The 13,265-nt window shown below is 51.0% G+C and overlaps 1 protein-coding gene across 4 annotated transcripts in view; it reads left to right on the forward strand.

Moving 5' to 3' along the window:
• Positions 1 to 13,265, forward strand: part of CAMK2A (calcium/calmodulin dependent protein kinase II alpha) — a 74,277-nt gene that overhangs the window by 38,800 nt on the left and 22,212 nt on the right. For all 4 annotated transcript variants that reach the window (XM_030571748.1, XM_030571750.1, XM_030571749.1 and 1 more), the window contains exons 5-12: positions 648 to 713; positions 2,413 to 2,485; positions 4,346 to 4,448; positions 6,060 to 6,143; positions 7,195 to 7,289; positions 8,585 to 8,707; positions 10,717 to 10,800; positions 12,788 to 12,830. In XM_030571748.1, the coding sequence (XP_030427608.1) occupies positions 648 to 713; positions 2,413 to 2,485; positions 4,346 to 4,448; positions 6,060 to 6,143; positions 7,195 to 7,289; positions 8,585 to 8,707; positions 10,717 to 10,800; positions 12,788 to 12,830 (671 nt within the window). The remainder of the gene's footprint in view (positions 1 to 647; positions 714 to 2,412; positions 2,486 to 4,345; positions 4,449 to 6,059; positions 6,144 to 7,194; positions 7,290 to 8,584; positions 8,708 to 10,716; positions 10,801 to 12,787; positions 12,831 to 13,265) is intronic.

Raw genomic sequence — 13,265 nt, forward strand, 5'->3', positions numbered from 1 at the left:
TGATCTGATCTTTTCCCAAAGACCCCCTTCACTCTCTGATCCTTCTGGGGTGGATGACAGGACGGCTCAGGGGCCAGCCCTGTCCTGCTCCAGATCACTAGATCCGATACAGCCCATCTGATGGCCGCTCAGTGGCTTCCTCTGAGATAGGACCCGGTGAGTTCTGTCCAGCACCGCCAGACTGCTGGACTCTCACTGACACTGACCGTTCCAGGTGCCTGGCTAAGAATTGCGTTGAAATGGGAAATGAACCACTCCCCTACCCCTGCAGATGGTTTGAAAGGAAGTAACATCAGGCAAAGAGATCCCTGGTCTTTGGGAACCCTTTAGCCCGTCAAGGATGGAATGTGCTGCCAGGTTAAAGTGGTGTTATGCTGAAATTGCTGGGTTAAAATGGGAATTCAGTTCTCTTGCTGCCTGGAAAAAAAATTACCAGGTGCCCAAGCCCTGTCACCTACCAGTTCCAGACACCCCTTCACCCCCAAACATACTCACCCCTGTTGTATGTGCTCAGTCTCGGCTGAGCTCCTTGTCCGGTTGTGTTTTGATTTGTTCCGTGGGTCAATTGCCAGCTGGTATAAATCCGTGCAGCTCTTCCATGTAGAGCTTCCTGAGCTGACATTATGCTTTGTCTGTTTCATTCACAGTGTCACAGGTGGGGAGCTGTTCGAGGACATTGTGGCCAGAGAATACTACAGTGAAGCAGATGCCAGGTGAGGATGGAAACATACCAAATACGATCCTGCAAAGCTTGGCAGCTGTACCCAGCCAGGCAAGGGAAGGGAAGGGATGCCCAGCCTTCACCAATAGCTTAAAGTCTGTCCTCAGCCAAGGACTCATGTATTTATTTTATTTACAGTATCAGCACATCAGTTTCCTCCACATTGTATACTGATTTTATAGCACCGCTCTGAGATCTGCTGCTCTTGCTTCTCCACGCGAAGTGACACTGCAAGTGGCTTATTCTAGCCAATGTGTTTTCCATGTCAAGGATTCTGTGCACAACCACACTGCCGATTCTCAAAAATCAAACCCGGCTGCTTTAAGTGAATACAAACAGGCACACCCCTTGCCCCAGACTGATAATGCAGTTAGTGTCCGACCTGCCTGCCTGACTGGTAGCAGCTGGACTCCTCCGCTCCTCAGTCACCAATGTGTGGGATAGGAGAGACCAGGAGCATCCTGGCATCCCAGCCAGGAGATATGAGTGCCAGTACCTTGTGGAGTCCTAGGAAGATATGGTAGAGATGCTTACATTCTTGACATTTACCAGTTGCAATAGTTATTTTTATGTATTTAAAGGCGTATCTATGGCATTAATCACTGGCGTATTGGAGCACCTTGCAATATTAATGAATTAAGCCTCAGCGCAGCCCTGGGAGGAAGGAAAGTGTTAGCTCCGTTTTACTCAGGCGTGGAAAGATGAGATGACTTGCTCAAGGCCCACAGGAAGTCTGTGGTAAAGCTTTGACTAGAACTCACGTCTCCAGTGCCCTTGACCACCAAACAATCCTTCCTCCCTTTACCACTGTCTTTATGGACTAACGCATCCCAAACACCGGGAATAATACTGAGCTTCAGGTAAACATGGCCACGCAGTAAACTTCCGATTCAAGGCTCCTGCATGAAAACGTTATCTTTATTTCCTTGTTTGGAATGAGCTATTTATTGAGTGTTCTGCGTGCACTGAATACGTTTATACCAATCCACCTATTAGTACCTTGCGAAAAAATGTAAATTGACACCTTTTGTTTTGCAGACAAATGCTTTGTGATCAAAGTTATAATCCCCTCTTGGCACCTGGAACTTCTTTTTCTTTCTTTCTCATGCATACAACAGAGTGTGCGTGATTTAATGAGCTATATATAGCAAAACAGACCCGATGAGACCTACAAGCATAAGTCAGGACTAGGGAAATGGGCTTGGAGTTACCATAAGCGTTATGTCTTACGAGTTCTGCTGCTCTGCTTGATGTTATCGCTCAAACTCAGGCTGGCATCCTGATTTCACCAGCTCCCATTATCAAGTTCTCTATGCAGCCGCTCACGTTGTTTCTATGGGAATTGTTTGGATTGTGTTAGCTCATTACCTCTGACAGCCATGAGAGTTCCTAAGGTAACCTGTGTGCTCCTTGTCTATTGTTCACTAAGTCTGGCTGAATGATTCAGTGACCCCCAACTGGGGATTTTATTGGCAATCAGGTTTTGATAGTTCTACCTTCCTCCATGGAGCACCACATGGGACTCTGTAGAGCGAGATTCTGAGCCATGCTGTATGGTTGCTAATCGGACAAGGAATAGGGAGTGTGGGAAGTGATGAAAAGAGATAAAAATGAAGGGACACTCCTAAGGAAGCCCTATCTCTGCTGCTCTGCCAGCACACAGATGTGACTTTTGTGATTTCTCTCTCCAGTCACTGCATTCAGCAGATCCTGGAAGCTGTTCTGCATTGCCACCAGATGGGTGTGGTGCACCGGGACCTAAAGGTAAGAGCTGTGGTGAAGGTCCCTGCATGTATACATGTAACGGCCAGTGCTTCCAGGATATAACAACATCATAAAGAGGGAGATGGGCCTAGCAGCCTTGCCCTGTAACCTTCTCTGAGGAGGTCTGGTGCACCTGTAACATTATGAGAAGAATATCTTGTGGGAGCTACCAAAAGCCAAGGGTGAAGGGAACAATGAGGAGATCCTAGCTCAAGATCCCTTGTCAGGCCAGCTTTTGCTTCCAGAAAGATGCAGCTGATCTGCTTAAAAATGCCTTTCTCCTGCTCTGGAGGAAGTGAGGTCAGCTCCAGAGGAAGACATGGGTAGGTTTGGAGGGAGTGCTTCACGGTGGCCATTGGTGGGGGCTCAGTGGAGATCTATTCAATCCCCTGTGGCTGGAAGATTGGTAAGTAACTGTGAGGCTTCAGGTCCCCACCTGGGCCTCCTCAAATCTGTCCTCCAGTGGAAGGGTGGGGGAACGACCCATGATCTCACATCATCTGGAACAGGAAGTTCTCTGGGGCTTGATTATCCTGGTATAGTCTTGAAGCCTGGAAACCCCAGGTGTCCCACAGAGGGAATTCAACTCAGTAACACTGAGCTCCTGCAGCAGAGATCCTCCCTTCCTGCAGGCCAGTACAAGCTGGTCTGTAATGATCTCTCACTGGAGAGAGCCCTTCTCAGATTGGCCCAGCAGCCTCTCCTATAAAGGGAAGCTCATCCCACCTCTTCCTCTCAGAATGCCTCCCTAATTCAGGCCCAAATGCAGGACGAGTGTGACCTCCAAGACGGAGCCAGCGTCGTCTCTCACTACAAAGATACCAGTAACTCTGGTAATACCTGGGAATCAATCGGTGCTGTCATCAGTTTGTTTGCCTCCAGTTTGTCTGGGGATTATTGAGCCAGCTGCCCTGATTCCAGGCCGGCTAATGCAGTTGAAAGAGCAGAACTAGACTATCACTCTCTCTAATAGATATAATAACATTGCCACTGAATGGGAGCCTGGAGTCGGGCACCTCAGCAGAGGTGGAAACCGGATTCATGTATCTTCATCAACCCTAATATAGGGAGTGATGGAGCCTGAACAGCAGCCTGTTAATAAGGACATAAGCACTGAGGGCTTTCCTGGCCATGACACCTCTTGTTTCTACGTGAGGAAGAGATCAGGGCGAGCTGTCCATGAGGGATCCTCGGATCTGTAACACATACAATTGTTTCCCCTTCCCTAAAGAAGCCAGGGGCCAGATTCAGCAAGGAGTCCGAGGGAGCCTAAGCTGGTCTAGGTAACTCCTCCTTTCAGCCACGCAGACTTGAATGTTCCACTACCTCAGACTCCCTTAGACTCACATCCACTTACCACCGGGTAACGTAACCCCCCCGTGCACACATAACCCCTGAATTTGGCCCACTGAGTCTGTGTAAGGCAATGCAATCTAGCGTACCTGTAACTCACAGGCCCAGGGGCTGGAAGAGAGGAAGGTAGCAGGAAAAGCAACCAACAGGAGGCTGACAGAAAGTAATTGTTCTATCTTCCAGCTTCTTCCAGCTCCTCCGGTTCTGCTCCCTTCTGTGTCACAGAGCAGGGCAGAATAGTTTTAAGGGAATCTCAGTGTGTCTAGGGCAATCTAGGTATAACAGAGCAACCCCTTGGGCTTCTCGGTTAAATGTCTCCCAGCCGGCATCTGATGGGGGACAGTCCCCAACCCAGAACCTGGACTGGGAGTTCTGCTGGCCTTAGCCATTCACATGGCCAGTCAGAGAGCCCTAGGAAAGGGGTCCTGCTGGTGCCCATGTTGTCTGAATACAGTATCGGGAGGGTGTGTTTTTCTTTTGCTCTCTATCCCTCGTGTCCTGCTGTAGCCGGAGAACCTGCTGCTAGCATCCAAACTGAAGGGAGCTGCAGTCAAGCTGGCAGACTTCGGCCTAGCCATTGAGGTGGAAGCGGATCAGCAGGCTTGGTTTGGTGAGTGGAAATGGTTGGGCGGGGGATTGAGGAGGAATTGATCTGCATTTCCCGTTTCTATATGTGTGGCTAAACAGCTCCCGCCCCCCCCCCACTGCCCGGGAATGTTTTATTAATGTCACAAGCAGCGCGGATACCTTGAATATTTATCCCTGAATCTAACCAAATGGTTAAAAAATTTCCACTGAGCTCCTAAGGGCCAGCAGGGATGGGGAAGGGTGTGGAATCTTGACTAGTCCCTTGCAAAGCAGCAGTTTTGGCAGCCTTCAAGGCTGAAACCACCCTGCGGAGCACTTGGGATAACCCATTTGTTTCCATTGGGAAAATACACTCTTGGGTCCCAGAGGTGCCCAGGCAAGGTATAAGCCAAGTAACTGAATGGGGATCCAATGAATGGATGCGCAAAGCTAGAATGTGAGTCATGGAGATACTATAAGGGTTTGATGACTCCATGATGGATACACAGCCAGTGTCCCCTCCGCTGTGCTCCCAGTCCACCATTGGCTTATACCATGTTGAAGTCCCCGAGTGCCCTTTCACTGCACTGCTGCAGTCCCTGCGTACCGCCATCTCCCAGGACAATGGGGACTGTAAAACTGGTCTTCCGGACAATGCTTGAAACCCAGTGAGGCCTCAGTAATAGGGGTAGGTTACACGTTCACCAGGAGAGGGTGTCGTATACATCTTCGTACGCAACCTACCAATGTAGAGATGAATACAAAGGGAGAAGACAGGTGTAGTATGCAAACCCAAGTCTACTTTCCTAATGCTGTGCCAGCACCTGGTTCAGCAGGCTGGCTCTGTGCCTCTGTGCCTGTGACTCATTTTCTGATCCTTCCTTAACCCATCTGATTAGCTGCTAATAGGCCAGGACTTCCTAACCACGGGACAGATTGGTTTCTCAGTTACACCAGTGTCAATCTGGAGTAACTGCGCCCACACCAATGCAGTTAAATCATTGGATTGACACCAGTATACTTTAGAGCAGAATATGACCCAGTGCACTCACAGCCCCGAATGAACAGGCACTGAACTCTGAGGACCTGTAATCAGATCATGCAAGCGTGGGCCCTCTGGATGGCCAATTCTCTTTGTTATCGCCGTTCTCAATGGACTAATTGTGGCATAAGGCACAAGTGACATGTTTGTCTTGCAGTCAGCTCTTGAGGGCTCTGGCGAGTGCTGACGTGACTGGGTGTTGTCTGGGTTTGGTTCCATAGGTGCCGACTCCGTGGGTGCTCTGGGGCTGGAGCACCCCCGGGAAAAAAACAGTGGGTGGTCAGCACCCATCAGCAGCCCCGCAGATCTGCACCTGCCCTTCCCCCCCAGCACCGCCTGCCCGCTGCAGATCAGCTGTTCAGCACCGTGCAGGAGGCGCTGGGGGTAAGGGAGAGGAGTGGGGGCAGGAAGAGGTGGAACAGGGTGGAACAGGACGGGAAGTGGTGGGGCAGGGTGGAGGCGGGAAGACGCAGTGTGGGGGTGGGGGCTTGGGGGAAGGGATGGAGTTGGGGTGAGGGTGGGGCAGGGGTGGAGGTTTGGAGGAAGGGATGGAGTAGGGGTCGAGCACCTCCTGGGGACTGAGGAAGTCGGCGCCTATGTTTGGTTTGTTAGGTTTCGCAGGCACACCAGGGTACCTTTCTCCAGAAGTGCTCCGGAAGGATCCCTATGGCAAAGCTGTGGACCTCTGGGCGTGTGGTAAGTCAGACTGAGGTTAGCAAACAGGAAAGCGGGACAAATACATTTAGGAGAAGGGAGAAGCAGCCAAGCTTCTCATTTCCTGCATTCTGTGCCACACCCACCAGCATATCAGAGACGTGTTTATTTCAGCATGCTCATTCTGAAGCTGCGGGCGTGAGGGAGGCCTGTATCACAAGGGCTGTACCCCTGCCATTCTGTGAGCCACAGCTTCCCTGCCCAGGTGCATCACTCTTGCGCCTGACGGCATCACTGTATGCTTAATTTAAGTCTTAAACAGCTATGTTCTTCCTGAATGTTAAACCACCAGTGATGCTAGAGAGGCCCTGTGTTAACAAGATGTGACATTGGCTTTCCATTCCACACCTATGTCACAAGAGACACCACTGCTCAGAAATAGGGTGCTCTTCAGAAGTGACTCCTTTCCTTGCAGGCCAACTCTGAAAATGCCGCTGGAGTGGCAGTTTTCTCCAAAATACCAGCACTTTGTGAAATGCCAGCGCTTTCCCTGGGACGTGCTAGTTGCATGTGAGGCCAAACCCAGTGTGCCTCACGTATCTGGAACACAATGCACCAGTGACCCAGTTAATTAAAAGCTTCACCTTCAAATTGATTTCACAGCTCAGGCACGTGGAAAGGCACTGTTCTCCGTATGGGCTTCCAGAGTGTCGCGGGTGCAGACTGAAATGGATTTCTCTTAAGGCCAAACTGTTTTCAAGGAGGCCCATGCACAATGTATGCCTACATTTGTGTGCACAGTTGCTGTGAGTGCGTGCACAGATCAGAGAGCTGCACACATGCATGGCACCTGAGCTGTCATTTTCATGCACTGGCATCATGGCTGTGTGTACGTGAATGTCAGCCTGAAACTGGGTAGGCAAGTGAGCCCTACTTAATAAAAATCTACCCTCACCTCTAACTTCTTTCCCCTGATTTAGACCAACACAGAACTTGGGCCCATACAGATCTCCTAAGTCAGTGATCTAAACTCTCTCCCACCTCCACTTGATAGAGGTTTATAATAATATGCGCCTATCCCTCTCTTGTCCAGGAGTCATTCTCTATATTCTGTTGGTTGGGTATCCTCCCTTTTGGGATGAGGATCAACACCGACTCTACCAGCAGATCAAAGCCGGGGCCTATGATGTAAGTCGCTCTGTTTTTGTCCCCTCCCAACTCGTCTCTCATTCACTCTTCTTCTCCTCTCTCCGGCACCCATCTTACCTCCAAGTCATCACTTTTGACTCTTTATAGAAATAGGACCGGTAGCTGAGACCAGCTGCTGGCTTGAACTGGCCATTCCTTCTGTGCTTGTGAATGGCAATGGGGAAGACCACATCCACCAGTCACAAACACAGCCATTTCAAAGCCTTGTGGAGGAAGGTGTGCTGTTTGGGGAAACAGCACAGCACCAAAAGGCTATGGCTGCTGTAGGGCAGCTTGGACAGATCTTCCTCTGGAGTCTCTATTGGAGCTGTTGCTGCTCCCGAAGTATCTGTTGGGGACAGTACGAACATGCCAGCTGCCTGCTGATGCTGGGTTCATCAGCTTGAAGCTCGGAGTCTTTCCTGCCTCAGGCATCCCACCCCCCCCCCGAGCCAAAGGAGAGTTCCCATGAGAGTTGATATTCTCTTTGGAAGTTGCTACTCCAGGCTACAGGGGGGAGAAAATAGTGGGGGAAACAACAGTGGATCTGATCCTCTCCAGCAGAGGATAGACTTTCTCCTACTGTCCACTTAGGTTGACCAGACAGCAAGTTTGAAAAGTCGAGACAGAGGGTGGGGGGTAATAGGAGCCTGTATAAGAAAAAGAAACTAAAATTGGGACTGTCCCTATAAAATTGGGGCATCTGATCACCCTGTGTCCACTATTCCAGGAAGGGCCAGCTCCAGGCCACAGCGCACCAAGCACATGCTTGGGGCAGCACGCCGCGGGGGGCACTCTGCCGGTTGCTGGGAGGGGGGCAGGCGGCTCCAGTGGACCTGCCGCAGGCTTGCCTGCGAAGGGTCCGCTGGTCCCGCGGCTTCGGTAGACCTGCCGTAGGCGTTTCTCTGGACGGTCAGCTGGTCCCGCAGCTCCGGTGGACCTCCCACAGACACGCCTGCGGCAGCTCCACCAGAGCCACGGGACCATCGGACCCTCCACAGGAACGCCTGTGGGAGGTCCACCGGAGCCGCAGGACCAGTGAGCGGCAGAACGCCCCCCGTGGCGTGCCGCCGTACTTGGGGCAGTGAAATTGCTACAGCTGGCAGAATTAACCATTCACTCTCCCTTTGGCCAAAACCCACCACATCCTCCCAGCATGAGAAGAGGCTCGTTCTCATGGAAGAGGACTGTGCGGGGATGAGCCAAACTTGATCTGGGTGGGCTGGGCAGCAGCAGAAGTGCCCCATACGTCACTGCTGTTGGCACTCACACATCCGGCTCCTTTGCCTTTGCAGTTCCCTTCACCCGAGTGGGATACTGTCACTCCTGAAGCAAAAGACCTCATCAACAAGATGTTAACGATCAACCCATCCAAGCGTATCACGGCAGCAGAGGCTCTGAAGCATCCATGGATATCGGTAAGCATGGCGTACAGGGTGGGCTACTCAGGGCGCTAGCCGACACTGGAAGGATGGGCAGCTTAGCATGCAGCTGGGAGATGTGGCCTGTTCTGTGAGGTGGGAACATCTCTGTTAAGGATGAAGGTCCAGAAATTGGGAGGTTTTGTGCAAATGGTGGGACACTTTACTTTGAATAGGCATCACCTTGTGTGTGGCCTGTCTATCTGATGTAATGAAATCCTCCTCCCAGGTGTCAGTCCTCTGATACAGCGATAGGCATTTCTCTAAGTCAGCACGAGACATGTAGGTGTCGTGAAGCCTTCGTGCAAGTGAAGCATTCATACAAACTCACATTAAATTTGAGCCCAGACAGCCTGGTGATGGGAGGAAATGTGCCATCTTAGCCAAACCAAGAAAAAGACTGTTAATTCATTAATGTCTGCCCCCCTCCCACCCCAGGAGCCTCAGGCAGCCGGAGCCCTGCTGCTCTTGGCTCCTGTGCAGGAGGATGGTGGGAATCCCTTGTCTCTCTGAGGGGGGCTGTGTCAAACTCACCTGCCCAGCTCCCTGAGAGCTTGGATCATAGAGGTCGTCTCTAAGCTCTGCTCCGCCATTGCTGCTGGCTGTGCCATGCCTTCCTCCTCCTCCTCCTCCTGCTGCTCCTCTTCCTCCCTGCAGCCGCAGCTTTTGGTGTCAATGCAAACCCAAGCATGCCCTGCACGCTCTTCTGCTGTCTTCTGTTTACAGCTAGGTTTCTGACCGTCATAATATTGGCTTCACATGGCAAAAATACTCTTTCTCTAGTGCCTTCTGGATCTTTAATGCTTCACCTCAGATCTGCGATGTGCCCCCTTACTTCCCGGCTACAGGGCCCTATTGTGTGGGCTGTAACAACAGTTAGGGCATGTCTACACACAGACGTAAGTTAGCTCAACGTACAGCCACTGGTGGCTGGTGTCCACCCTACCCTCCTTCTGTGAGTGGTGCGCGTCCTCCCCAGGAGTGCTTCCACCAACTGGAGAGGAGTAGTGTGGCGGGCTGAGAGCCAGGGTGCTCAGCTCTGTGCAGCTCCTCCCTGGGAGCCCAGCTGCCCCCTAGTCTCTCGGCTTCTCACCTCCCAGTTGGGAGCCGGGGGCAGCTGCTTGGGCTTCTCACCTCCCCTGTCCCCGCTGGGAGTGGGGGCAGCCAGGCTGTAGCTGCCCGGCTTTCTTCTCAATCTCACAGCTCCAGCATGGAACCCTGAAACTGAGAAGGCAGCCAGCAGCCGATGTAAGTAACGCAGTGTCTACACAGACACTGCCTCGCCCTAACTACACCGACACATGCCCTGCGCCTCTCGTGGATGTGGAGTTATGTCGGTGTAGCAGGGCACTTACATCGGGGGGGCAAGGCTGTAGTGTGTACGCTGATCTAATTATGTCAGTGTAAGCTGCCTTACATCAACCTAACTGTGCAGTGTAGACCAGGCCTTAGAAATAGGAGAGTCACCCAGGCAGGGGCCAGTAACAGAGCTCCTTTCCATGGCAGAGATTGTACCAAAGCCTGGGACTCACCGACACACCTTTCATCCCATAAAAGTCTGATCAACGACCAAAGTGAAAAATCATCCCCAAACTTAGCTTCACTGCCATGCATAATCCATGCCTGAAACCCCTCATCACATCCCTCCACAGCAAGGAACTGCAGTGTTAATCATGCAGACGAATCAGTCAGCCCAGGGCATAGCTAAGCTCTCTGCAAGCTAATTTACAGCCCACTGCACAGCAGAATGAGGAACAAATGAACAAAGAGGGTGGATAACTCACGCTACCCATTAAAGTTTTATCTGCTGCTCCCAGAGAGGCCCACGCAGCTGCATACAGCAATGGCTGTATGCCTCAGCCAGGAGAGCCAGAGTGCATGCGTATGTGCATGGGAGAGCAACTGTGTGTGTGTACATGTATGCACTTCCCCAGGTCCTCGGGTCTCCAGGTTTCTCCCCCTCTCCTTCCCTCCACTGCTGAGCAGGCTCTCCTTCTCTCTTCTAGCACCGCTCCACTGTGGCGTCATGCATGCACAGACAAGAGACAGTGGACTGCCTGAAGAAGTTCAATGCCAGAAGAAAGCTAAAGGTAATTCGCAGGGCCCATCCCTGCTGCCCGGGTACCTTTGGGAACCAGCTGGGAAATGCCTGATGAGTTTGTTTTCCTGAACAGCAAATGTGTCACCGGGTGGGAGTCCAGGTTATCCTGTGAGTTTGGATTTCAGGGAGCCAGAGTGGCCATGGAAAGGAGAGGCTGAGCTAAGGGGCTGAATGTTAGAAACCAGGCACAAAAGTATGTAAAAGAGGAGGTGGTTCGCCTGCCCCACCTGCTGAGTGTGACCAGGGTTGCTAGTTATTTTGAGGAAGTCATCTGTTAGGTGTGTTGCAAGCAAATTGGGAAATCCGTATTTCCCCCGGGTAAGGAACGATGATAGACATCTATAAAGAACCTTTCAATCACAGGGTTGCCAAAGCTAAACAGTGCTCGAGGGTGTCTACGTCTGCCACTGGTGCATGGCAGGCTACCACGACAGCGGGTTAGAGCCGGAGGGGAAGAAGGACTGTTGTATCCAATTAACAATGCAGGGGGGATTATAGGTAGGCAAAATGCTGGATTAGAGATGTCACCGGGCAGTGGGGGGTAACACCTCGATACACTTACAAAAAATGCTATTGGATCTTGAGGGATCAGAAGGAGTCAGAACTTTGATTTTCCATCTCATCCAAAAAGGCCACACCTCTAGTAACACAGTGCCCCCTCGCACCATGCTGCGTATTCATTCTGTACTGGCTTGTGAAGCATAGTGCCGAACACTGAGTCATTAACACCAACCACTTCCAGCAGTGTAGAAGTCTAGGGTTGGAAGAGACCTCAGGAGGTCATCTAGTGCAACTCCCTGCTCAAAGCAGGACCAACCCCAACTAAATCATCCCAGCCAGGGCTTTGTCAAGCCTGGCGTCTGTTTCATGGCGGTCTCCAATCTAAGCAGTTATTTAGTCCTGCCCTTCATTAGCCTGGGAGGGCTGTTGGGTTTGCAGCACAAAGCAGGTGACTCCAGACTGGTAACAAGATTGGCAAGGAAAGAAACTGGCAATACTCTATGTTTATTGTTCATTTTAGAAAGTAATCAGATTAGTTCAGGTCTACACTTCTAAGTAGTAATCCGTTACTGTAACCAATGACTCAAATCTCCTGATATGCCCCCTGACTAGTTAGTAGAGTCAACTGGAAAACGGAAAACATTTCTGGGGAACATTTTTGCCGTACTTTTTTTTCTGTTTTTGGTCAAAGTTTAGTTTTGGTGGATATTTCCTCCGCAGCTGTAATATAGTATAAGTTACTTTAATAGCATTGGACCTGATTCTGACCTCCATTACACCCATTTCAATCTGGAGTAATTCCACTTGTTACAATTTACACAGACTAAACTGAAATCAGAGTATGGCCCTGCATGTCTGCTACTCCTTTTAATCTCACGGATATAGGCAGTTTAGCAGTCTGCAGTGGAAACCCTGGGACTGTGGTTAGGGAGGCAGGTACAGGAGAATATAAGCTTCTCATTGAGAAGTAAAAGTGTGTGTTACTGGAGTGCGCAGAGTCCTGGTGTTTTGGCTGTTCTCGCTCTGGCAGAATCTCAGAAGGGCAGGTGATGTGGGGGGGAAGATAAGGAAACTTCCCAGAAACTCCCAATAGAAATCTCTCTGCTGCTCTGGTCCCGGTCCCTTTGGAACATAGGGCCAGAGAAATGATGCCACTGCATGGCACATAAAAAGGCCCAGGGGAGAGATCTAGATTGCCTTCACAAGAAGGTTGTAAATCATCCCGTCCCTCCCATTACCACCCAGAGACTTGGACTGTAGGGCCCCTACCCAGGACCTGTTTCTACAAACTGTTTTCTGTGTCTGTTAATATCATCTCTGGACTATGTTCATGCCCCTATGCAACCTCCCACCAGCTCCAGCTGGTTCTGTTTTCCACCGGATACCTTGGAATAGAAGGACAAACAGATGGGCCTGACTCTGAGCACAGTCATCTCTCTTTCCTTTCTTTCCTTTCTGCCTTTTGTGTATTTCAGGGAGCTATTCTCACTACGATGCTGGCAACCCGGAACTTCTCTGGTAGGTGTTGTCTTGGCAGGCACCTCACGCTCTTTACTCAGTTGCTTTGCATTTATTGTATACACTGGGTTTCGCGTGCTAGGTGGGAGCTGAGTTGTACCCACAAAAGCCAGCCAAACCCAGAAACCTTACTGGGAAAGACTGGCTTAGACTATCCCTTCTGCATTTACACCATGCACATCCCCGTGGGGGCTGACCACGCGTGCTGCGAGTTCGTAATGGAGGTCATTCTGGGATGCACCACCAGGCTGGCAGCGGGAAAGGCGACCTGGAGAAGAGAAGGGGGAGAGCTGTATGGCCCAAGAGGGAGTAGAATCAATGACTTGGGAAATCACGGTTCCTGGAGATTTGGTCCTGAAGGGCTTTATATGCATTTGCCTACTAGCAGTGAACGTGCAGCCATGTTCACATCCCGGGGAGATGCTGGGGCGGAGA

Source organism: Gopherus evgoodei, chromosome 8 (assembly GCF_007399415.2).
Source record: "Gopherus evgoodei ecotype Sinaloan lineage chromosome 8, rGopEvg1_v1.p, whole genome shotgun sequence".
In the NCBI taxonomy this organism is placed as follows: Eukaryota; Metazoa; Chordata; order Testudines; family Testudinidae; genus Gopherus; species Gopherus evgoodei.